The 27275-nt window shown below is 39.4% G+C and overlaps 1 protein-coding gene across 1 annotated transcript in view; it reads left to right on the forward strand.

Annotated features, from left to right (window-relative positions):
• The first annotated feature begins 9146 nt into the window (after positions 1 to 9146).
• The window catches only part of LOC137257445 (sushi, von Willebrand factor type A, EGF and pentraxin domain-containing protein 1-like), a 38050-nt gene continuing 19921 nt past the window's right edge, over positions 9147 to 27275 (forward strand). Inside the window, exons 1-17 of the mRNA XM_067794776.1 lie at positions 9147 to 9198; positions 9882 to 10180; positions 12106 to 12165; positions 15523 to 16246; positions 16629 to 16781; positions 17566 to 17721; positions 18098 to 18316; positions 19691 to 19882; positions 20464 to 20655; positions 20897 to 21151; positions 21539 to 21778; positions 22315 to 22509; positions 23255 to 24376; positions 24593 to 24748; positions 24986 to 25309; positions 25470 to 25691; positions 25793 to 26020. Coding sequence (XP_067650877.1) covers positions 9147 to 9198; positions 9882 to 10180; positions 12106 to 12165; positions 15523 to 16246; positions 16629 to 16781; positions 17566 to 17721; positions 18098 to 18316; positions 19691 to 19882; positions 20464 to 20655; positions 20897 to 21151; positions 21539 to 21778; positions 22315 to 22509; positions 23255 to 24376; positions 24593 to 24748; positions 24986 to 25309; positions 25470 to 25691; positions 25793 to 26020 — 4789 coding nt within the window. The remainder of the gene's footprint in view (positions 9199 to 9881; positions 10181 to 12105; positions 12166 to 15522; positions 16247 to 16628; positions 16782 to 17565; positions 17722 to 18097; positions 18317 to 19690; positions 19883 to 20463; positions 20656 to 20896; positions 21152 to 21538; positions 21779 to 22314; positions 22510 to 23254; positions 24377 to 24592; positions 24749 to 24985; positions 25310 to 25469; positions 25692 to 25792; positions 26021 to 27275) is intronic.

The raw sequence follows: 27275 nt of genomic DNA on the forward strand, positions 1-27275 counted from the left end.
AGCTGTCTGCGAGTGTCGACCGTCGGCCATCGAGGCAAGAATTTCGTCGAGAAAATCAAATTATTATCTTGAATGCACGGGCTTTATGATGGCAATGCCTTTCATTGATAAAAAGGCGTATAGCCACAGGGAAAAAATACAGTGTAATGGGTCACGTGCATTATGATTAAAAGGATGCCGCTATATTGTATGCATCGATTTTGAGTTGAAATTGTTCTTTTTGGCAAATGATTGAATAAACGTATCTATTATTAAGATATTCATTCATATTTAGACATCGTTCTGTCTCTTATTATTGATTTCATATTCCCCGACAAATACATGAGATGCTATCCATGTTGGACCGATGACTCATGTGCGCGTGCATGTGACAGTTTGTATCTCTTCGTATGTAAAACAAAGAACATTCATTGAAAAAGGACAGTCATAAAAAAGGAGCTAATGGCACTGATGATAATGGAGCTGATGATAATACATTTTTGTGACAATGTTGCTGAAGATAAAAATAACATCAATATTAAATATCAAATTGTAGTTAGATATCGATGTGATGGTGATCTGTGACAAGGTCATAAACGAACCTAAAATTATTGATGTTGACCTTTATTCTGCTTGGTGTTGCATTGAACAGTTTTACTGTTGTATTCAATCATATCAGAAAAAAGTTACTTTTATTTTGCAAGGCATGTTGTAAGTGATTTATATCCTTGCAGGTTGTAATACTTGTCACATTTTGAATAACATTGTGTCAGCTTAGTTCAGAAATATGTCAGAGTAACCACTTCAGGTTATACAGTGTCTTTGCTTTGGATATTTTATACTAGTCATGGCTGAAAATTTAAAGAATTCTGTACATGATGTATTTCATCAGGCATGGATGTTTGGTAGGACTGTGTACATGGTGTATTTCATCAGGCATGGATGTTTGGTAGGACTGTGTACATGGTGTATTTCATCAGGCATGACTGTGTACATGATGTATTTCATCAGGCATGGATGTTTGGTAGGACTGTGTACATGGTGTATTTCATCAGGCATGACTGTGTACATGGTGTATTTCATCAGGCATGGATGTTTGGTAGGACTGTGTACATGGTGTATTTCATCAGGCATGGATGTTTGGTAGGACTGTGTACATGGTGTATTTCATCAGGCATGACTGTGTACATGATGTATTTCATCAGGCATGGATGTTTGGTAGGACTGTGTACATGGTGTATTTCATCAGGCATGACTGTGTACATGGTGTATTTCATCAGGCATGGATGTTTGGTAGGACTGTGTACATGGTGTATTTCATCAGGCATGGGTGTTTGGTAGGACTGTGTACATGGTGTATTTCATCAGGCATGGGTGTTGGTAGGACTGTGTACATGGTGTATTTCATCAGGCATGGATGTTTGGTAGGACTGTGTTCATGGTGTATTTCATCAGGCATGGGTGTGTACATGGTGTATTTCATCAGGCATGGATGTTTGGTAGGACTGTGTACATGGTGTATTTCATCAGGCATGGATGTTTGGTAGGACTGTGTACATGGTGTATTTCATCAGGCATGGATGTTTGGTAGGACTGTTTACATGATGTGTTTCATCAAGTGTGAATTGTTCCTAGCAAATCTTTATGAAAATATAAATTTTTATTACAACAAAACCGGTGTAAATTTTCCACATTCAATTTGATACATACCTCAATGAAGTGACTAGTTTTACATTCAGTCCTGGTTATAAAATGAACATGTACATCATGCAGTGATACAAATCAAAGCAATCTAAAGTGACAAGACCGACAAACATTACAGACTAAGGAATACATACTGTGATTTATGAATTGTTGATGGCTGACAAAGTCAGTAGCCAATCAACTGAAAGCAACATCAAAACCAAGTTCATCAGATCTGATGTGAATAGACTAGAACTTACAACAGCCAGACTGTAACAAACCAGGACTATATGGACAGGACAACTGTATAGAATCACATGTCAGTTACCACCAGATTTAAACACTGGGCCACTGAATATGGTCAGACTTGAAGCTGGTGTTACCAAAACGTGGAAAGCTAAAATACCTGCAGATCCTGAGTGTCTATTGTGTCATTGTTGCTGAGCCTAGGAGGGTTGGTTGGTCCTAAATATGTGTGAATATCACCGTGGAATGTGATAAAGGAGAGCAGATTGGGAGTTCCACACACCATGTTTTGAGTATCTTACATTACCAAAGACCTGAAAGTTCTCTACTTTGGTGGCAGTGGCTTATTGTGTTACTTTTACTGACTACCTGTGAAGATGTGGGTTTGAACTGATTTTCAGTAACCCATGCTTGTCATCAAGTCCCAGTTGTATAGATCAGTGCTCATGCTGTTGATCACTGGATTGTCTGGTCCCTCCTTGATTATTCACAGACCACTGCCATATAGCTGGAATATTGCAGAGTGTGGGTTAAACAACAAACCAACCAACCCACCATTTTCAGTGAGCCAGACAATGACTGACACATCTGCAAGTTACACTGTTTTTCTAGTTTGGGTTGTTGTTTATTATATTATTTGGTATTGATGTTTGGGATGGATATGACTGACAGATTTGGTTTCCCTGCACCCTGTTTCACAAAACTATCACAGTGCAACAACTGTGTGTGTTACAGTATAGGAGGTATGGCAGTCACAGCGCTACACTAACTTTGAGAAACAGGGCCTTGGTTATAATGCCATACATCTTACCAAACAAGAGGTGGCAATGTAACCAGGGTGCACTGCTATAATAGTTGGCAGGAGTAATCTTTGTGCCAGTACTGTTAATCACTCTAGCAGACTGACTGTTCGAGAGCATTGGTACACCTCAACTGTATACCTGAATTACTCTCCATACAGTATGATACAGCTCAGATGAATGTGCAGCATCTTCTAACATTATAGAGCAACCTTTATGGATAACAACTTCTTTTATTTGTGAGTGCAGGGTAGAGATGCAAATTCTTATACTGTTGTCAGTCTGCACAGATTAACTTGAGGGACTAGGGTGTACTGTTACACACTTTGGGGAATTGAGCATTCTGGCATATTAAGTGTATTCTGGGGTTATGATGTACTGTAGAACTAGGATGAGTTGGAAGAAATGGAATTGAGTACCCGTATGTACCGGTACTTACCCAAATCAGGATCGCATACATGGAAATGATAGGGATACACAGCTTCTGTCAACTTTCTGTTTATTCCGTCAGTCACGATTTGGCAGAGGTTCTTATAGAAAACTTGAAAGCATGGCATAAGACATTATAACATTGATCTGATATGAAGAGTAACACCATCATTAGTTACATTGCTACTTAAACAGAGAACATTTGCTAAAACACAGAACTGTTCATTCCCTTTGTTGCTGTGGCTTGACTACTCACTGCTCATGTGTAGATAAATTAATAGTAAAACCTGGATAAGTCAGACAATACCAAAAATGTGTGTTAGTCAAAATTGATGGAGACAAGTTATTCATTCAGCTAATAAACACTACGTTTGTATGTGATATTCTAACTGAATCTATGATGTTTTACATACAGACTTTATGTAACTTTATGTAGAATAATATTTGATAGATGTATTTACTGACTGGAAAAGTTTATACTGTAATGCAACTGAGTTAAGTAGTTACAGCAAAATGCTTCTCATACATCAGGGAAGACTGGTCATTTTGACCTGTTGTGCAAGTCCGTTGCATTACAGTTTGCATATTATACATTACAGAGTACAGACTAATATCGAGCCGTGAATAACTCATTGGCGGCATGTGAAATATTTATAGTGATTTAATTTTGATAAATGTTGCATTGAAATGCTTTTGTTTGAATGAAGGGATAAAGAAATGATGTAAATGCATATTATCACCTGTAATAAAACTATTGTTAATTCAGTATTCTAAGTTTGTATGTAAGCAAACATATCTTCTTTGGAATAACTGTATGCTGGTTATTGTTTGTTTAACAATAAGATGTGTAGTAGCTGCAGTGGTAATATATGTGGGTTATGTATGTTATGCTCCTATTTCTGATAATCTTTCTTCTTTTATAATGATACCCTTTTGAACATTGTATTTGCAGTTTAGAATGCACCCTTTCAGCACTAGTATACATGTGTTTTGATACATTAATTCAGTAGTTTTAATTGATATTCCCAACACATACAATCATTTAATTGCAATAACCTTATAGGTCAGTGCATTCAGGTCTGATGCAAATGTAAAAGCTCTGTTTGAAAGAAACATTGTATAGACAGTAAAGGCAAAATTCAATGTAATCTTGTGGAAAAAAAATTTCATGGACTACTAACTTGATAAGCAATGAACTTTGTTACACAATGTACTGGACAGGTTTATGTTTACAGGGTGCTTTAGTAAAAGATGTTTTTTGGCACTGCGTCCACAATATATGGTATTGGCATTTGGTTCTCTTGCCATTTTCATTAAGCTCAAAATGAGCCCAAATACTCCACTTTACATGAGAGTCATCCATATTGCTTTAGGTTACAGTTACCTGCCCGTGTCACTACAGAGTTCTCAGCCTTTCCATGTACTTGATTCCTTGAAATAGGAGTTGATTCCAGATGTACCCGACCCAGATTCGAGTACCCGAGTATACGTCCCAGCCCTAGTGCACTGATGTATGGGAAATCATTTCCGTGTTGGCTGTGTCGTATATGTTCTGTGTCGTATATGTGTAGAATTTAGTAGATACTGCCAAGTTGATGATGGATTTCATGATAAACAAGCCGCGTCTGAGAGTTATATGAAATGAGTTTGATTCCGTACACAGGCACAGTGTGTGAAGCACATTTCTGATGTACCCTGCTGTGATATTGCTGAACTATTGCTGAAAATGGCATGACTATAGACTAGAGCTACTGATTCTTCCTTATATCACTGTCTTGACAGCAAGAGAGCCGGACTCTAAGCTAGACTTGTGTTTTTCAGTCCCTGCTATCCAGTCATCAGCTTTCACTTTGATATGTTAACTGAGTTAACAGACTTTGAAGCCATGCTGGTCAATAATAAGCAGGTAGACAGAAAGTAATGGATTCCAAGCAAATTAGATAGTCCACCAAATCTGTCAATGGTTGTATGAGGGTTACTTGATGATTACTGAAGCTGTCTCAAGACTGGGATCTAGATGATAACACTTGGTTAAATTTAGATGACTCTCAGACATCACATGCATAAGTCAGAAATATCACTATTAGTGAGCATTTCCGATGTTTATTTGCTTTATTGTCTCAGATGAATTTTATCCTGTTTCAGTTTATGATTAAAGTAAGAAGAACTGAGTAAAATAAAACGATGATGTTTCTTGTTTGTGTTGAAAAAATATGGTCATTTGTTGAAGTTTACTGAATGTTATTGAGAAAAAAGCTACCTGACATTTTCTCACAACATCTTTAATGTCCTCTGTGTTCTTTTATCTTTTACTGAATATGGCTGTCTTCCAAGGAATCATTTCTTGGGGTTCACATTATATAAACACATGAAGAGGCACTGGCAGCTTTTGTAGAAAGTGTGTTTATCGATTTGATTGTCATAACATGCTTTTGATAAATGATATCTGTGGTACAATGTCAGTTAATCAACATGTATAGTATGATAAGTGATGTGTGGTGCACATCAGAGAGTCACATGTGGTGCCTCCTGAGACAAGGGGTTGTCACATGTGGTGTCTTTTGAGGCAAGGGACTGTCACATATTGTGTCTCCGGAGACAAGGGGCTGTCACATGTGGTGTCTCCTGAGACAAGGGGCTGTCACATGTAGGGTGTCCTGAGACAAGGGGTTGTCACATGTGGTGTCTCCTGAGACAATCGGCAGTTACATGTGGTGTGTCCTGAGGCAATCAGCTGTTACATGTGGTTTCTCCTGAGGCAATCGGCAGTTACATGTGGTGTGTCCTGAGGCCATCATCTGTTACATATGGCATTTCCTGAGGCAATCAGCAGTTACATGTGGTGTGTCCTGAGGCCATCATCTGTTACATATGGCGTTTCCTGAGGCAATCGGCAGTTACATGTGGTGTGTCCTGAGGCAATCGGCAGTTACATGTGGTGTCCCCTGAGGCAATCGGCAGTTACATGTGGTGTGTCCTGAGGCAATCAGCAGTTACATGTGGTTTCTCCTGAGGCAATCGGCTGTTACATGTGGTTTCTCCTGAGGCAATCGGCAGTTACATGTGGTGTGTCCTGAGGCAATCAGCTGTTACATGTGGTTTCTCCTGAGGCAATCGGCAGTTACATGTGTTTCCTCAGGCAATCAGCTGTTACATGTGGTGTCCCCTGAGGCCATCATCTGTTACATGTGTCTCCTGAGGCAGTCAGCTGAAGTTGTATCTCAGGAAATGGGACTTGTGGATCATGTGCAGTTCATGTCATACACAGTGCAGAGGGGAGGAGCATTTCCACCTAACCTTTGGACTTCATGATTTGTGTGCATACATCTCTTAGTCTTCATAGTCAGGATTTGGAAAACTATCTGAACCTTTTGAAAAGATTAAAATGAAAGTTTCCCTATATCAGTATGTGTTGTGTTTTAAAGTTGATTTCATTGCAAGTATCTGTCACTAAAGATGAAGCAGAGTGTTCATGAAGTCCTAAAATTTCAAATGACCTTAGCAAAAGTGTTAATATTCCCCATCATGACACGGAAAATGGAGAATTAATTTCTATGATTTCAAGTGAGATAGATAAGTTTGTTTCATGGTAAAAGGGTTATTTAAACCTGTTGAGATTTGAAAGCAGTCCACTGGTGGGGTTGGTAGGCTAGTGGTTACACATTCGCTCACCACACCAAAGACGTGCATTTCATTCACCTCACTAATTTTGTACAATGTTAGAAGCCCATTTCTAGTGTGCTTGTCATGATATTGCTGCAATATTGCCTAACTGTTCTCTCTCTCTCTTTCTCTCTCTCTTTCTCTCTCTCTCTCTGTCACTCAATCACTCAATCACACAATCATTCAATCACTGTTGTAAATAACTTAAGATCAGGCCAGAATTCCATAACAAAAAGATCCGTCTCTCCTAAAACCTGTGTTGTGAAAGTGCTGGGTAAACACTTGTTACAATGTGGCCAAGTTGATTATGATGGTTCCATAGTCTGTTCTGGTCTAAAGCAACATCTCAGGTTAAAAACCAGTCCATTTGCTTGTGAAGCCCAAACTATTTTAATTCATTCATCTTTCCACTTTTTCAAACACAAATACTATCAGATATGCTGATGTTTTGGAACACAGTTTTATGAATATCTAATAGAAGGCTAGATAATGTAGAGTCAGCACTGATTTGTTTTTTTGAGACAAATATGAATAAAATTTATCATTGCCACAGAAATTATAGATCAATCGTTAAAAAAGGGAATGGCATTTTTTCAGCAACTTCCTCATTACCAGCTGTCTTGCCAGTCATTACATCAGCTGAGACAGCCATAAATTATATTAAATGGTCTGGCGATGGGTTTTATGTCTGCTATTAATGTCCTAAACATGTGGAATATCAGGAACATAACTTTCAGAAATATCTCCATTATATTGAAAGGAACTTCCAGAAAACTGGATACAATGGTTACTTCAGAGAGCATTTAGTACACTTTACCTCCAACATTGAAAGTCTTGTATAAAGCATAAGTTAATGATGTGATTAGTGTTTTAGTATTATAGTATAACACAATTTTCTAAGGTAATTTTAAAAAGTCTCAATAATAATTTTTTAATTTTTTTTCTCACTGTCTGGCATCCTTATCTAGACTTGCCTCTTAAAGGATAGAATTACTACACAGCCATGGGCTGAGCCTTCTGTGCATCCTTCATGGAAGTCTATATTTTAGTGAACCTGAAGTTTTGTTGGATTTAGACATACTCTTCAGAAGTGCTTCCTTTCAGCTTGAAGTAGATGCCAGTTGAGAGCACGAATATCTACTTCTCATTTACAACATTGTTTCTGAACCAGGATGATTCTTTATAGACGTTCAATATAAATTATGTACTTAGAACCCCCACCTCCGGTCTGGTTGCCATGGTTTCTCTTCTTTAATCTCATGGGTATTAGCTGATAGTGGAGGTGGGCTTCATAATTCCATATCGACAATTATGTGACAGATATGTTATAATTCCACACTTGAGGTCGGTCTGTCCCCAGGGATCATTGACATAAGGGAACTGTTTCTGTTTTAAAGAAATTTCATGAGACACTTCAGTGTTTTATGTTGGCATTTTCAGCCCTGATACTTAAACAATAAAATGGAAATATTGTAGCTGTATATTCATGATATCTGAGTCTTATAAGTTACACTGGGTTACAGTGGGTTACAGGGAGTCAAATTGATTGAATGCAGTAAGGATTAGTTTGAAGTAGTTCACTGCTTTCCACTGACTGTATCCTGATGTTAAACTCATCATTGTTTTGACATTCGTTCTTTATCATTTATTAAGTAGCACCTCACTGAATACAATACTGACTTAACATAGTCTTTGTGAATAACACCATCAGTTTCAGCAACAAGTGTTCACTGTATGTCTGGATACAGTACATGCAATGGAAGGGTGCAACATTTACACATCCAAGTCATTCTTTTAGCATTGTGTTAGGAGGTTTTGTATAACTGTAAGGAATGAGTGCAATATCGGATCCACTATTGGTTTAAAATATCCAAAATTATGTAGTAGAAAATAGGGATTTTTTTTGACCCAGTAGTTTTTATAACTTTAAACTGTTATAAACTGGAGTGGTGCAACCCAGGACATTCCTTCTGGACCAGAGGAGGTGGTGATGTCAAATATTTAAAGCATTAGTTCATCATGTTGAAGGTGTTGGTTACTATCCCCACATTGCTGAAGTCCATTTTCTGTATCTCCTGACACAACATTGCTGGAATATTGGTAACAGCATCCCAAGAACATGTTCACTCTGTACCAGTGTATGCAATTGATGATGAAAGACATGTCACATATTTTTTTCTAATTGTTGACTCCAGTCGTTGCCTGGCTGTTCGTGTGACAGTCACCTTCGCCACAGACTCTGTAATAGTGTGTCTAAAACCTGTCTCTGTCCCTACATTAATCTCTCAACCCCAGGATACCTGTGACAAGATAGCTTCCAACTGTGGACTCCTACATGTGCTCATGATGTCCACCACTAGTTGGCCTGGTCCAGAGCTGAGAATGTACTGGGGACACAGTAGATGTTTGCAGAAAATGTGTCTGCATGCATTTGTTTGTTTGCTCTGTCTGTCTGTCTGTCTGACTTGAGTGAACGGAGTACTCCAATGAACGGACATTTGGATGAAACACTAGTAAAATGGATCCTATCAAGTTTGTAACATAAGTTTATTGGTAGAGTGCTCTTCCTCATCATGAATGTATGCTAAGGGGATATCATGGACAAATGCCTGATTGTGCTGTGCCCTATGCCTCATTGTTTTGATAATGTCTAAAGATATCATCAGGATATTCATTTGATTACATTATCAAGTTATCCATGCACAGTTTCCACATATAGAAGCATATGTTGATGAAACATTCATAAAATCTCAGTCTTTTGAAACAACTGAATCTGGTGTTATGTAGAATAAGGACATGCTGTGATGGTTGTTTTCTTTGTAAGTTTGAAGTTGCAACGATGTTAGATAAATGTGAACTTTGCTGTACAGTTTTGTCTTGCTAACCAAATGCTCCCTTGTTGGAGATACCTATCCAGTCGGTTATCTGAACTTCCAGAGTCTAAGCATTTGTTCGTTAGGGCAGAGTTTATGTTTTTCGCATCACCCGACTGATCCTTGTAACTTTGTTGCCGACCCCCAGGTAAATTCCCCGACCAGGACAACTGTGAGGGGGTCATGAGGGGGTCTCTGTTTGATTAAGTGACAGATACTTTGAGGGGGTCTCTGTTTGGTCAAGTGACAGATATTGTGAGGGGGTCTGTGTTTGGTCAAGTGACAGATACTGTGAGGGGGTCACTGTTTTATCAAGTGACAGATACTGTGAGGGAGTCTCTGTTTTGTCAAGTGACAGATACTGTGAGGGAGTCTCTGTTTGGTCAAGTGACAGATACTGTGAGGGGGTTTGTGTTTGGTCAAGTGACAGATACTGTGAGGGAGTCTCTGTTTGGTCAAGTGACAGATACTGTGAGGGAGTCTGTGTTTGGTCAAGTGACAAATACTGTGAGGGGGTGTCTGTTTTGGTCAAGTGACAGATACTGTGAGGGGGTTTGTGTTTGGTCAAGTGACAGATACTGTGAGGGGGTCTCTGTTTTGTCAAGTGACAGATACTGTGAGGGGGGTCTGTGTTTGGTCAACTTACAGATACTGTGATGAAGGTGTGACAGAGCTGCAGGTGTGCAAACAATCAGCATAGAAAGCTGGAAACATGACCAGGATGAAAATGGGATTCAAACTCATTATCAGAGATTTCCGTGATGCCCTAGGAGAGGAGTCCAGCATTACTGGGTTCTCCTATGCATGGAGAAATGAATAGTGCCCAGGGAAATGTGTGCACCTATCATATAACGAACCTGCTAAATTGCAATAAAGTAGATGAGGCTGATTTAAATTGTATTATTTTTCTAGAAAATGAACTTGAAACTGACATTTACATCATTTTTATTGTAGGCAGCATCTTATCAAACAGCATCTTATCAAACAGTCCAAGACATCTTCCAACAAAAGGGCAAAATGACCTTTCCTGACCTACTTTATCCCTCAAAACTTTACTCAGGTTGAGTTGACCAGTCTGAAACAAGATGAATTTAGTTGTTATCTTTTGTTTTCAGGAACAATGCAATGATATATATTTGTCTGTGTTTATTCCATGTATTTTAATCAGCAGTGTAATTCAACTGTCCAAGTGATTACAGTGTTTATTCTGCGGCCAGTAATTGTCAGTGTTTTATGGGCTGCCTGCATCAGGTTCAAGGCTCGAGGTGCTGATACCACAGTTCCATGTAACTGTATGGAAAGATCCTTCTGACTAATGTTTCTCTATACAGTTCTATCTGATCCTGCCTGAAGAGGAGGAAGGGTTATAATGAATGTCATCACGTTTGTTTAGTCGTGATGCTTTCCACTCTGATGTACCTGGAACACTGATTTAAAGCAATGTTAAACCCAAACAAAATGTGCTTGTTCAATCACTCACTCTCTCCCACTCCCTCCCTCAGTCGCTTGAGGCTGTGTTGAAGTTCAAATTCTGAAGTCAAGGTCCACTTCTTTCAGAGATAAATTCTTCAAATTGTGTAGAGATTTATGTCACATGAGCTAAAACTTTTGACACTGTGATATTATTTGACTCTTCATATATTGTTATTAAAGATACAGAGGCAGCTAGATGAGAAAGAATATAAATGTTTCTTGGGGGCAGTTTTGTCATGTTCATGAAAATGAGTGTTAACATGTTTCTTTAATTGCTTGTGAACATGCTGAAAGACATAAAACAAATGCCAGTTAAGGACATTTTTCTACATTGTTAAAAGTTAGGGGGATATGGGAGGAAATCATTCCTATGTGTCAAACCCTGATTTATGCCTGTAATGTTTTCTCATTGGTTAGCACCAGTGAGATTCTGAAACAGCCTAGCGGCACTGTCCACTTTCCTCCCTCCAGGATATACTGTTAACTGAAATACTGTGTAATACTGTGCAAATCTGTGTAAGTAAACGGAATTCACCCACTCACTCATATACCTAGTAGAATGCATCATTTTCTGAACTATTGTCAAATTTTCTCCATGTCCAAGTCACTTGAGAAGTCATTTTCAACAATATTTTTAAAAACATCCAAAATTCCAATATACGGAACTGTCCAGTTACGTCTTTATTTGTAGATAATTTTGTAAAATGATTTTTACATCAGCGTCATGACTGTATAAATGAAGCATCAGTGAATTAATTCATTGTAATCATATTGACCTCTGCATAGCGACTTGCCACTCCTGAATGCTGCATGGTGTATTTCAGGCAGTTTATCACCACTGCCCTCTCCCAACATGACAAGAGTTGTAGACCTGGTGCCACCTTCAAGACCTGACCATTGTATTGTGAGTGGGATCAAGTTTCCTCCCTAGCAAGCATGTCATCATTATCTGTGGGCAGATAGTGTGTGGGTCCCACCACATCCAGGACGAGAACGCACGCACGCCCTCACTGCAGAAAGTGAGTACTCAATTTGTTATAGCACTTTGATTTTGTGCCAGTAATTTGGATTCCTAAGAAAGAGTATTTTTTAGGTATATTTTAATATCAATGCTTAAATGTTTAAATTAAACATTATGATCAAATATTCAGTTTATATTTATTGGTTTAGGAAAGTATGTGTATTATGTAACAACCCAATGAACATGTTCTGATGTGAGCTGCTGAATTTCGGCAATATCTCGGGTACTACAATCTGTAATATAATAATGCTTTGAGATTGGAAATCTCAGGAGTATTTCACCATAGGGTATAATGTTTTAAGATTGGAAATCTGACACAAGATTATATGTAACAGACATGAATTCCTAATTGTTCCCAAATTCCATGGCATCACAAAGAATCATCGTGTTATGAACTCACAGTTGGGCCATAACAGATCAACATAGACTAACACCTGATCCATGAAACAAAAACGTTTTCCTTAAAATATATGCATAAAATATAATAATATAAAAAATAGGAGTCCAGAGATTTTCTTCATTCCTAAAACTGTGGTGATCCAGAGTTGCCACACATTCTAGACTTGCATGGGTTGTATTGGGTATATGTGTTTTAGGGTCTGTGTGACGTGTGTGGACAAAACCCCCTTGATTAGAAAGTCTTCAATGGAGATCTTAGCATCTTAATATATATTAATTATTAAACTGTCCTCATAGCCCCATGACAGATTAGGGCTTATATTTGTAATATTACAGTGAGTTGAAATACTAAATAATGTGTACATATATAAAATATCAAAATAATATGTCAGTCATAACTAATTGACTCTGGTTGTTACAAATTATGGTTTTAATCACAATCATAATTATTTATGGACATATATGATAATGGAGTCACTAAAACACAACAGTAGCAACAACCATGATTAATAAACCAAAGTAACATAAGACTGAAACACATTTGAAAGTTTTCCCAATTTCCAGCATCTTGTGACGTAACACCAATATGTGGCACTTTATAACAAACCTAAATGTAGACTGTTTGTTTCATAATTAGACACCATGATTCATTTATGAGGAACATGTAAATTGCATGTTGTGTTGATTATACTGAATGTTTATAAACACCACCTGTCACCACTGATGTAATGTGTGTCGTCAATAGCACGTCACTAGCAGCCTGTCTGTGATAACACAGCAGGAGGTGGGGATCATATTGCTGAAATGCGACCCACTCCTGATGTAAATACAGGATATGTATCATGTTGATGCATCGACACTCTAACTAACTGATTGGCAGACATTCATTGAAACATTTGATTGCAATTAACACACCAAGCCAACGCAGACTGATTTAAAGAAATACATTCATTTGAAAATTGCTTGAATTGTAAGTGACATATTTAAAAGGTAACCAAATTGTTTGTATTTTGTAAATTGTATACTAAGAGGAGTATTTTGTCAAATGTATATTTAGTCCATATATTATATGGTAACCTACATTAACTATGACATGTTTGGAGAAAGCATGCGAAGGTTTCTGGAGATAACTTTGTGGAAGATGTGATTCTTGAGGAGTTCTTGGAATGGGCTTAAATCAAATGGAAGTCCCTCTTCCATTTATATTAGTAACTTACGACTCATGTTCTTTCTTGAAGATATATTGATTCTGAAACTGGACCCTTTTCACTTTTTAGACAAAATAGGTCCTGTGAACTCAGTAACTGTGACTGGGGTATTATTTAAGGAACCGGTTTCTTCTGGTTCCTTGCTATGACACTGCTGGAATATGCTCCAAGAATTGGTTCCATATCTTTTGCGTATACAAAAATCTCACAAATATTGTGGTAATCTCGCTGAAACAATTGTGCCTCAAACAGCAAACATTTATACTGAATAAAACTAATTAGGGACACCATCCATGTATGTATTTGTCGGGGCAAGAATGTTTACATGGCAGACACTTGAAAAGTGTACACAGTTTCTTCAAAGTTGACACATAGATAGGTTTTTAATTTTGGGATAACTACCCCCCACCCACTCCACCACCCCCAACTTTTATGTAGGAGAAATAAGAATGATCTATTTTGAATGTTGAAACCTAACATAAAAGTGATGAAGTTTGGAAGTAGTGAAGTCTTAGTAGGATGTGATAGGATGCATGAACAGGAAAGATCATGACAAAATTATAATATTTAAAAGTATTACCTTCCTGATTAGGCAGTGAATACTGGGAATAGTTTTCCTGAATATAGTGTTGAAAAATTATCTTCTTTAAGATTGTACTGATTTTTTTTAAAACAAAAATTACTTTACCATAACATTTATAAAAAACACTCTAGCTAGTTGACGTTTTACCATTGCAGGGGGTATTGATCACAAGGCCTGTCCTCTTGTTTGGGGTATTTTTCTTAGATGGTATGTTCATTCTTCACTTACTAAATGTATCTCCCCAAATATTCATGATACCTCATTTTGTTCAATATCTGTAATTAACAAAATTAAACAAAATAACTTTCTTTACTGTTTAATACATTGAGCAGTATTTTGCTTCCATAATCTCACATAAAGGAAGACACTATAACAAAGAACAGGATGTGAAAGTGACACCAGTTATCTGGGCTGGAATGTCAGGCATGTAAACACTCGTGTTTCTCATTGGTGCAGTTCTCCTCCTCTTCCCAGTGTTCTAGTGGAGGGGTTTCTGCTCCTGCCACACCTTGGTCTCAAATCTTGTTCTATTGGGATATGCCATCATGAATGCTGTGCATAATAACAATATATAATTTCTTTGGGGTGTTTTTCTTTTTAAACCATGAAGATCTGTGTTAGAACTGGTCTTCAACAGGCCATAAAATGTGATGCTGTTGGTCACTGGATTGTCTGGTCTAGACTCAAGTATTTACAGACCACCACAATGTAGCTGAATGATAACTAACCAACAAGCCTCTTTGATCATCTGTGATTGTGTACTTTAACATACCTTAAAAATGTCTGTATACTGGCTGATCAGTAATTGCTAGTTTTTCAAAATCTATGCCAACATATACCTACAGACCTTCTGTGCTAGAGTCGCAAAGATCAGAGTTTAAAATAAAAATGAGTTTGGAATTCTCAGGGGTGATACAGAGTTGTATCCTTTGAGAGAGCCGGAATCTGATTGGTTAGACCTTTACCTATACCAGCTCTGTACTTATATGCTCATTGGTTTTCCCACATGTAAAACCTCATCCTTACGAATGGTATTTCTGGTGATTACAGTTGTTTGTAAAATCTGAGATTACAGTATGGGCTTTGAGTAGAGGAATACATCCTTTAAAATTTAAAATATATCCCTCACAACATTCTAGTAATCATCATATTGTTTTTTATTCAGAATTTCAGAATGAGTCTGAGGGAGTGTGCATATCTTGGATATGTTATATGTTTGTGTATGACAGTCCACTCTATCCCAAGTGAGAGCACTATTGTCTCACAAGGTAGAGAGATGGTTGAAGGCTTCTACAACAGGTTTAGCTCTCGAGAAGTGGATCTTGTGTTTATTCTAGACCGTTCGTCAAGTGTTCCAAGATCTGGATGGGAGGCCATGTTGAATTTTGTTCGTTCCCTGTTGGAATTCTTCACCCTCAGCCATGACAACACTCGCATTGCAATAATTTCCTTCAGCACAAGGGTCAGCGTTGACATAAATGACCTTGATGAAGGTCGTGAAAACAAATGTTCAATGATGGTGAAAATTCAACTTCGTTTGGGTCAGAAGGTAATGTCTGGATACACTGCAACAAATGAGGCTTTGCGAAATGCTAAGGCAATCCTCTTGAACTCAAGACGTGGTGCTAAAAAAGCTGTATTTGTGTTGACTGATGGCAAGTCCAACATCGGTCCAGCACCAGTCCAGGCATCCATTGAACTGCGGTCTCTTCGTTGGGACACCAGCTGGAATACAACTGCCCATGGCCCCCAGCTGGAAATATATGCCTTTGGGGTAAAGGATGCTTACATGCCAGAGTTACGGACCTTGGCGTCACCACTAAGCAACCACACCTACTATTTACCAGACTTCAGGACATTTGAAGAGCTGGCCAGATCACTTCATAATGGTATATTGATGCTGCTTACTCAAGTTTTCAGTATTATTTAGATTACATGATGAACTAATTTGTCTTTGCTCGAAGTGGATCTGTGTTACTGCAGCTGTTTTTCTCATTATCCTGTGACAGATACGAGACAAATCAAATAGCTTAAACATTTGTATCTTCTGTAAAAAATTTTGGTGTGCTTCAGTAAACCTCCCAGTTTTGCCTGAGAAACATCACTCCCATTTTGAGGATGTTACATCTGATTGGGTTCTTTTGTTGCTATAAGTGGTTTCAAAAACAGGATATATTTTTACTATAAAAGGCTTTTGCTATTATTTATCGTTTATTATTGTGAATTGCTGTTTGTAGTGTTGTAATACTATCAACTACTTATGCTGTGTAGAGCAACAGCGGGAGACTTGGGACGTGGTCAGCAACATGATGCTGTGTGAGGACCAGTGTTCCGCCCATGCTGTGTGCACCTGCACCACACGCTCAGGACAGTACCTCTGTGTGTGTAAGGCTGGTTACTATGGAAATGGATTTACCTGTGCCGGTAGATGTATTCAGATTTCAGCTAATGATGATTTCATGCAGTCATGTTACTACTGATAAAAAATACACCTAAGATGTTATTGCATTAATCTAGTTAGGAAGGTAGATGTAATTAACAAACTGCTCATTCCATGGTAATATCATGTCATGTGTTTTCTCAGTGCTTGATTTAAGAGATGTAAACATTACATGCGCCAAGTCCAGTCTTAGATAAAACCCTAACTGCACCAGCCAAATTTCAGTTGTTCTGCATTTATTTGAATATGTAATGAAAGAAATATAGTGCTGAATTATTTAATTGTTTTCTTTGGAAGTTTATCCACAAACTGACCAGCACCTGGTGCACATTAGACTGATAACTAGACTGCATTTTGTAATATTGGGTTGCACCAGTGCAAGGAACAAAGCATGAAGATGATCATTGTTTCTGTATGTGCAATGAATATGGCTGAATATCAACAGCCTCCACCCTCTGATCCCCATCCCCTTCACTGATCTCCACCGCCTTCTCCAACCCCCACCCCCTTCTCCTGTGAAAACATTTCTCTGATTTATGTGCATCTCCACTTTTCCAATGTCATGGATCTGCCTGTGCATTATGTGAGCAAGTGGATAATATCTGCACATGTTTTTTTCATTTCACTGATGACATACAATGTGAAAAGCTTAAATAAAAAAGTATTATTCCATATCTGCTAGCGAGTGATGTTAACTATTTCATTAGAGTACATGGTAACTGCCACACGGACAGATCAATATGTTGTGTATTTGTATCTTGTCACTAGAGTGTCCCTTGGGGACATACAAGGACACCCTGAGTCCCCACCTGTGTGTCCCGTGTCCCTCCAACTCCACCACGCTGCTTCCTGGGACCATCAACCGTGACCAATGTGTGTGTCAGCCTCCATACCACCAGGATTCAGTCAGAAAAACATGTGAATGTGAGTAGTTGTCAGTGAACTGGCTCTGAATCCATTTCCAAAGGAAATTTCTGGCTTGGGGTAGTGATGATATGTGACTTCCCCTAAAAGTTATGTATGAAGTATGTGACTCCCTACATGTCCAAAAATACATGTGAAAAATCAGTGATCCCGCTCCCCCTTCCCATATTTTATAAAATATTTTCATGTACAAACTTTTTGACCCCACTAGTAGTGCATTGCTGACCCTGTACCTTCCCAGAGCAAAATGCGTAACTCCCCTTAAAATCATCATCACCCACCCAAGTCATAAACTATGAATGGTAACCTTCTCATGACTCCTTTGTTGTCTTTCCCAGATGAAATGATAACAATACATGTATGGATGTTCTTTCAGTGAGATCATGTCCAGAGCTACCTGAAATAGCTCATGCTCATAAGTTCAATGTAATTGGTCGAATCCGAGATGAAGTCATTGACACTGGGTCTCCATGTTACAACTCTCCAGAGACCTCATGTCACTATAAGTGTGATGTGGGATATCGACTTGACGGTCATCCAGGTCTCATCTGTAACATGAATGGAACATGGTCTGGACAGGTGCCTCAGTGCCAGGGTGAGTGTTTAGGTGGTGGGATATACTACATGTTTTCATCTGTAACATGAATGGTACATTGTCCATGGTCTGGACAGGTGTGTATAATGTGGTTGTGATACGCCTGATGTTGACTGTTGAATGAAAAGTTGGATGATATACCAGTGATTGATTGTTGAATCACCTGAATATGGCGGTGATGTTCCAGTGGTTAATTCTTGAATTACCTGAGTGTGCCTTTGATGTTTCAGTGGTATATTGTTGAATGACCTGATTGTTTCAGTATAATGTTCCAGTGATTGATGGATGAGCAACCTGACTGTGGATTTGATGTTTCAGTGGTTGATTGTTGAATGACCTGATTGTGCCTGTTATGTTCCAGTTGTCGATTGATGAATGACCTGATTGTGCCTGTTATGTTCCAGTTGTCGATTGATGAATAACCTGATTGTGTCAGTATGATGTTCCAGTGGTTGATGGATGAATAACCTGATTTTGTCTCTGTAATGCCTCAGTGGTCGATGGATGATTGACTTGATTGTGTCTGATGTTCCAGTCTTTAATTCTTGAATGACCTGATTTTGTCAGTATGATGTTCCAGTGGTTGATTGATGAATGGCCTGATTGTGTCTGTGTAATACTCCAGTGGTCAATGAATGAATAACCTGATTGTGCCTGTGATTGTTAAATGACCTGATTGTGTCAGTATGATGTTTCAGTGGTTGATTGTTGAATGACCTGAATGTGTCAGTATGTTGTTCTAGCAGTCGATGGCTGAATAACCTGATTTTGTCTCTGTAATGCTTCAGTGGTTGATGGATGAATGACTTGATTGTGTCTGATGTTCCAGTGGCAGATTCTTGAATGACTGGATTGTGCCTGTGATGTTCCAGTGTTTAATTCTTGAATGACCTGATTGTGCCTGTGATTGTTAAGTGACTTGATTGTGTCAGTATGATGTTCCAGTGGTTGATTGTTGAATGACCTGAATGTGTCAGTATGATGTTCCAGTGGTTGATTGTTGAATGATGTGATTGTGCATTTGATACTTAATTAATGGCCATGAATATGGCGGTGATGTTCCAGTGGTTAATTCTTGAATTACCTGATTGTGCCTCATGTTTCAGTGGTTTATTGTTGAATGACCTGATTGTGTCAGTATAATGTTCCAGTGGTTGATGAATTAATGACCTGATTGTGTCAGTATGATGTTCCGGCAGTCGATGGATGAATGTACTGATGGTGTCAGTATGATGTTCCAGTGGTTGATTGATGAGGGACCTGATACTGCATTTGATATTCCAGTTGTCGATGGATGAATGATCTGATTTTGTCAGTATGTTGTTCCAGTTGTCGATTGATGAGTCACCTGATTTTGTCAGTATGATGTTCCAGTGGTTGACTGTCGGACACTGGAGTACCATGGAAACCAGGTTACCCATGGCCATGTGACCTATGTCAACTCCACCACCACCTACCTGTCTGTTGTCCAAGTACGCTGTGATGAGGGGTGGAGGCTATTTGGCAGTGCCACACGGCAGTGTACCACAAATGGAATATGGTCAGACAGAGCTGCTACATGTATAGGTAAACTCTGGAATCTTTCTTTGGCCCTCAGAAGAAGCAGTGGCCCATCTGTGGTCATTAACCTTGTGACTGGGATGTGTAGCTATGTGCACTAACTGGTGAAAATGGTATCAGTTTCATCATATGTAATTTTGATAGCAGTTGTAAATGTGACTGGTATCTTTACATGTGTAAAACTGTCTTCATCTTTGGAATTCGTGGTATTTGAATGGTGCTTAAATGTGTGTTAGTGCCTGAAAAATGGAAAGACAACTGTTTTCTTTCAATTAGCAACATTCCAAACTTGGAAAGTCTCTGGGAAATGGTTCTCATAAGTCCCAGGGAGGATCCTTTGAGAGAACAATGTTATTTCTTAACAGATCTGCATAATTTTGTTATTGAAACAATAATGTGCAGTCATGGAAAGTGTGAAGGTAATTACCCCCTCCTACTGAAACTGCTGTAGAGATAAACAGGGCCACATTAGACTTCAGATTTAATCATGTGAGTACAGAAATTGAGCTAAAACTTCGTGTAAGGGATGATTAATATTTGACAGATTCCTAAGCAGTATTAAATATACATGCATTTTACACTTGTAGAGGCCCACTGCCCTGCTATTCAGCCACCACCTGGGGGAGCAGTGGAGGGGGTAGAGTGTTCCACAACCCGGCAACTTCCTGGTACTGTGTGTACCATCTCCTGCAGGGCTGGTTACACCCAGACAGGTCCACACCAGCGGACATGTTCTTCACGTGGAACCTGGGACACTGTAGAAGATACTATTTGTGTAGGTAGGAAAACAAGCTCTTTAAACTTTCCTCACAAATATTACAATTGTATAATACTGTGTGAATGCAGGAAGAAAATATTTTTTATGAATTCAATATCTGTCAGTTTCAGTATTTGGCGGATTGCTTCCTTGACAGAAATTGTTTATCAATTCACATTTTATGATGCTATCATTATCAACCACAGGTGGTACATATGTGATCCCTCAGTGCAGTCTGTTGACACACTTAGCTTCCATTTCAGACACTGAATCCCCAACAATCTCCTGTCCCCCTGATATCCGGACACCGGTCACTACAGCCAATTATGCCATTGTCCACTGGGATGCTGAATCCCCCCAGTACTCTGACAACTCGGGGGATGCCAACCTTCGCCTGCAGGTGATAGGACTGAGAACATCCCCAGCTCATCTCACAGTGGGCTATCATCAGATTAACTATCAGGTGCAAGATGCTACAGGCAACGAGGCCTTCTGTACTCGTGGCATTCATGTGTTAGGTGAGGCAGTTGCACTTTATCTTAATACTCTCTGTGTCTGCATGTTTGTTTGTTGTTTAACACCCTAATCAGCTATTTTCTTGCTGTATGATGGCAGACTGTAAATAATCAGGTCAGACAATCTGGTGATTGACATCAGGAGTATTGATCGAACAAATCCAGATCGAGTGATGTGTACTAACAAAGTCAGTGAGTCTGACCATCTGCTCCTGTTAGCAGCCTCTTACAATTAGGATGCTGAAGATCAGTTCTTGACCAGATCTTTCTGGGTACAAAGTCTGATTAGAACAATCTTGCTGAAAATGTTAGCATTATTCATATATCAGCCACATATAAGTTTAAAAGCTTCTTGTTTTGTTTTTTCTTATGCAATATTGCATATTACAGAGAAGATAATCAGAATGGATTTTTGTCCGGAGAACATTGTGAAGACTGATGTTCTTGGGTCTGGTCAAGCGGTCAACTGGACATCGCCGGCTTTCAGAGACAACAATAACAACACCATTCCCTTTAGCTGCTCTATTCCTAGTGGATCAGTGTTTCCGATTGGAACAAGGAATGTCCGCTGCACGCCACAGGACACTGTGCAGAACCTTCCTATCTGTGTGTTCTCCGTCACGCTGGAAGGTATGTGGAAACTTGCAGGGAGCAGGTATATGTAACCAGGTATTTGGTAGGAGACAGGTATGTTGTCATGTCATTGCTCAACTTCTCGCAAGTGTAATAATAGGGGCAGTGGGTAGGCTACTGGGTGAAGTGCTCGCTCGATACCTCGAACACCTGGGTTCCATCCCTTACATATGTGATACCCATCACTAGTGTACCCTGCTGTGATATTGCTGGAATATTGCTCAAAGCAGCATAAAAACTAAACTCATTCACTCACTACTGATAAGTTGTGTCAGGTATGTCCCAAACTTGTTCAGTGATTAATACCATACCCTGAAAGTTTAAACTGATCATGAAATTGTAAAATGCTTAAAAATTGTGTTTTTTCACTATGGGAGTGTGGAACCATAAGATGAACAAGCAGTGATGTAACACATGCATGTTGACAGAGTGGAAAGTCCTGTCTTAGCATTGAAACGCCACAGACCTGGTCCTTATGTTCTTTCTGCTGTGTCTGTGAACATCTCCTTGTGTAGATCTACTTCCTCTTTCAGGAGTTGTGTGTCACCATCCACGGGAACCCCTACATGGCAGCGTCACGTGCTCACAGTCATCAGATGCACTCACACTGTGCAGCGTCAAGTGTAACAGCAACTATGACTTCTACCGCCAACCTCAACTAATCTACCGCTGTCTCAATGGACAATGGGCCCTTCACCAGAGGGACACCTGGTGGCCAGACTGTTCACGTATGTATATCGGAAATACCCATCCATACAAGAAAGAATATTTTTTAAATCAACTTGAAGCTATGCGTTCCTGTTACAGCTGCCCAAGATTTCCTATTGATAGACATGAAGTGGGAGAATACATTAATACACTAGCCTCTGTTTGTTCCCGGAAGTCAATGGAAATAAAGTTGTCAGGTAGTCAGGCTCTGTGAGGATTGGTGTACATGGTGTCATGCCCACACAGTGTATTTGGTTAATATGAATCAATTTTTGTCTGGGTGTGACTATTTTCAGGCTGATATAGCTGAAATATTGCTGTTCTGGGGCTGAAAATGCGCTAACTTGCCTCCCCCCAAACATTTTCAGTTTCAGCAAATGCAGTTGGAGATGTTAGGGGTGATATTCCCTGGAACTGATCCCTACACTTGTACTGGTAGTGACATATGTCAGCAGCAGTTTCTTATCTGTCATCATGGTGGTGTACCCAGCAACACATTACTCGAGCTGTACACTACTGTTTCATTTACTCAATTACCACAGTCTGACATCTGACTTTTTATTTTGCTGGGTAAAACAACTCTCAACTTGGGTCTTAGGAGTATTCTCTTTAGAATGATATATATCTGTAATGTTGTTTATTATGTATTTATTTATGTAAACAATCAGAGAAGGCTAACTCACTGCTGAGTAGGATATATACAATTTGGTGATATACTACAACATATTTGGGGTGGTGACATACTGTTCAGAAAATCATTTTCAGGCACCAGACATCCAAGTCGTGCAAGGATGAAGCCATATGCTGAATATTTCTACTATGGTGGGGCATGTGAAGAGAAGAAGAGTGTGATTGCCCAGAAGTTTGAAGAATGGATTCAGAGTCGTTCATGGCAGGTATGTGGCTCTGATTCCTGTCCTCTAGATGACATCATTGTGTCCTGTGGAGTGGACTCACGGAGGCGCAGGGAGGTTAGGTTACCTAATAACAGATACCAAACAACCAGGTCAAGACACTCAGCATCTGGGAAAGTATACTTTGAAAAGAGAAGTGACATCAGAAGTGGACAATTTGAGACGTATAATCAAGGTGTTTCCAGGACAAGACACAAGAGGAACAATAAGGCTTCAGACACTTTTCCAAATCATAAGGAAGGTCATTTTCCAATCCATGTTGGTAAAAGGAATTTAGGGAGTGTGTTGGTGAATCCAACTGTATTTATGCGATTCGGTGGTGGTGAGACATATGATGATGATATCATGGTTGATGAGCCGAATCCTGCTCTGGCTGGTGCCACTGCAACAATGGGAGTTCCATATATCACCAGTATTCATGAAGGCACAACAGACAAAGACAGTGGTCAAGATGCTCTGTCTGCAGATGACCATAATCATGGAGTTGAGGATGACCCTGTGCCTGTAACAACACCAAGATCTAATGATGCAACCACACCACCGAGTCCTGAATCTCAAGCACCTTTTGCATCACCACAATCAACAAGTCTTGAGTACTCAACCAGAGGTGACTCCTTACCAACACCACCATCAGTACAATCAACAACAGCAACATTATCAACTGATACTGGAGGTTCTGAGGTGACTGTGAACACCCCAAATGGCAACACAACTGAAAGGGTCAAGATCCAATTCACTCTGACCCTGTCCTCTAACATCACTGACATGACCATACAGGAACAGCTGGTGGTAACAGACCTTCTGTACAGCATTGCTGACAATCTGGGTCATCTCCTGAATGAGAGCAGACTTGTTCTGGACAACTCCTCAGATATCCTCCTGCCAGCAGCACCTATGTCCTATGCTGAGCCACAATTTGATGACTGTGAACCTGGATTCATCACAAGGGACTCTTATAGCAGCAAGACGTGTAGTAAGTGGCTTTCAGCTTGTGGTTTTCAGCTTGTGCCTTTATTCCGTCAAATTGTCCATCCAGTTAAATGCTGGCTTGTTTTCTGTACCAACTTTTAGAGAAACTAATGGCAGAGTAGGAATAACATGGTGTCAGAGTGAAATGAACTTATTCATTTGATGGTGACCATTTGCTGTGTTGTTTGGGGAAATTGTTTTGTTTTTGTTATTCATACAGTAATGTGCCCTGTGGGAACATACAATGCAAACAGAACCTGCATTGACTGTCCTGTTGGCCAGTACCAAGACCAGGAGGGTGAGCTGGAGTGCCAGCAGTGTCCAGACAACACAACTACCATGGCAGAGGGGGCCACCAACAGCACAGACTGTAGAGGTAGGTGGATGCAGAGAAGGCACTTGATTACGTAAATAGTTGGAATACGTACACTGGATGGAACTGAGACAATAGTTGTGTCCCCTAGAGTGCAAGGATCCACATATCATAGGTTCAAATCTCAAATAAACATATATCATAGCTTAATAAGCTTGTAACAGTCCAACTTCATTCTGCTCTTTGTTGATGTTGTGAGCATGTTGAAGAATATGACAGACTGAACACGACATGTTCCAGTTCCGTGTACTCCTGGGTACATCTCTTCATCTGGACTAGCTCCCTGCAATCCGTGTCCTACTGGAACCTACCAGGAGGCTGCAGCAGCCAGAATGTGTCAGGAATGTCCCACAAACATGTCCACTCTCCACCACGGGTCAGACTCTGCAGGACAATGTCAAAATGTCTGTTTACCAGGAAGCTATGGTCAGGGTGGAATTGAGCCTTGTGAGTTATGTCCCCTTGATTCCTACCAACCACAAGGTGGTAGCACTGACTGTCTTCTCTGTCCAGGGAGAAAGATGGCAAATGTCACTGGTGCCATTTCTGAAGAAGATTGCGTTGGTAAGTATCCCATTCTGAGATTTTGGTCTTTACATCGCAGAAATATTGCCATTAGTTTGCTAATGCTATTTTAGTCTAATGACTTTCTCAAATATGTTGTGATAACAGACAGCATAAGTCTACCTTGGATACATTCACCTGAACCTTGTGCCTTTTTCAGAATATAACCCCTGCCTCAGTAACACCACCGTCCCATGTGAGAATGGGGGTCAGTGTGTGTCCTCATCCCAGAATGGAACAATGTGTGTGTGCCCAGTAGGGTACATGGGATCTTGGTGTGATACAGAGATCTTGGAATGTGTGTCCAGCCCATGTCACAACAATGGGACATGCATAGAAGGGGTGGGGAACTTCATATGCAACTGTTCCAGTGGATATACAGGTACTGTAACATGATATACAGGTACTGTAACATGATATATACTTGTAGTAGTAAGATATACGGCTAAGTTTAGTTACTCATAGTCAAATGTATTTTTCCAGGTGTATTTTGTGAGCTGGATATAGATGCCTGCATTTCATCACCATGTCAAAATGGTGGCTCCTGTATGGATCTAGAAGGAGCCAAGGGCTATTCCTGTTACTGTCAGAGTGGTTACCTAGGAGACAACTGTGAACAGCAGGATGAATGTCATGACTATAACTGTTACCATGGCTACCCTTTCAATGATGGGGGAATCTGTAGATGTAACTGTCAGGGAGGTTTTGCAGGTATGTATGGAGCAAGTAGTGATTGTTATGTTGTGTCAGTTGGACTACGCTGGCTGACATTTTGTCATGAGAAACACCATGGCTGTTTTACTGCTGTTTAGGTAGATGGTCAGTTGAAGAAGGTGAGTCTGAAATCCTACATATCTGTATACTCAATTTAGTACCACTCAACTATAGAGCTCTGTTTCTGAAGGGAAATTGCAAATCATGCACAAAAACTCCATAACCTATTTACAGCATATGTAATAAGATAATAAGAATCAAGAGTTGCTTGTGGAAATATGTGTGTATACAGGAGTATCTGGTATATATGTTCAGTGCATTTCTCACATTCATGATATAAACTGGTTTGGAAACAAGGGCCTTTGGAGTAGGTAGGTAGGTAGGTAGATGGGTGATGTTAGAAATCTTTTGGGTGAAAAGTGAGTATAGAGATAAACAGATGCCTAAGGTAGATATTTGCAAAGACATCCAACTCTGTAGATGGCTTAGTTGGTCGATATTTACAAGGATACCCAACTCTGTAGATGGCTTAGTTGGTAGATATTTACAAGGATATCCAACTCTGTAGATGGCTTAGTTGGTAGATATTTACAAGGATATCCAACTCTGTAGATGGCTTAGTTGGTCGATATTTACAAGGATATCCAACTCTTAGTTGGTAGATATTTACAAGGATATCCAACTCTGTAGATGACTTAGTTGGTAGATATTTACAGGGATATCCAACTCTATAGATGGCTTAGTTGGTCGATATTTGCAAGGATATCCAACTCTTAGTTGGTAGATATTTACAGGCATATCCTACTCTGTAGATGACTTAGTTGGTAGATATTTACAGGGATATCCAACTCTGTAGATGACTTAGTTGGTAGATATTTACAGGGATATCCAACTCTATAGATGGCTTAGTTGGTAGATATTTACAGGGATATCCAACTCTATAGATGGCTTAGTTGGTAGATATGTGCAAGGACATCCAACTCTATAGATGGCTTAGTTGGTAGATATTTGCAAAGACATCCAGCTCTGTAGATGACTTGGTACGAAGGTGCAGTGTAGGTATTAATGTGTGAGAGTGTAAATGGTTCAGTAGATATATCACAGGTTGGGTAGGAAGGTAAAAGGGGCAATCAGTAGTAAGTGCACTGGTAGATACTTAGATACTTAAATGCTTAAGCAGATGGTTAAATTGTAGATATTTAGGTAGATGGGTGATTTGGTAGATGTTTTCAGAAACTTGACAAAAACGTAA

Source organism: Haliotis asinina, chromosome 12, assembly GCF_037392515.1.
Source record: "Haliotis asinina isolate JCU_RB_2024 chromosome 12, JCU_Hal_asi_v2, whole genome shotgun sequence".
Lineage (NCBI taxonomy): Eukaryota > Metazoa > Mollusca > Gastropoda > Lepetellida > Haliotidae > Haliotis > Haliotis asinina.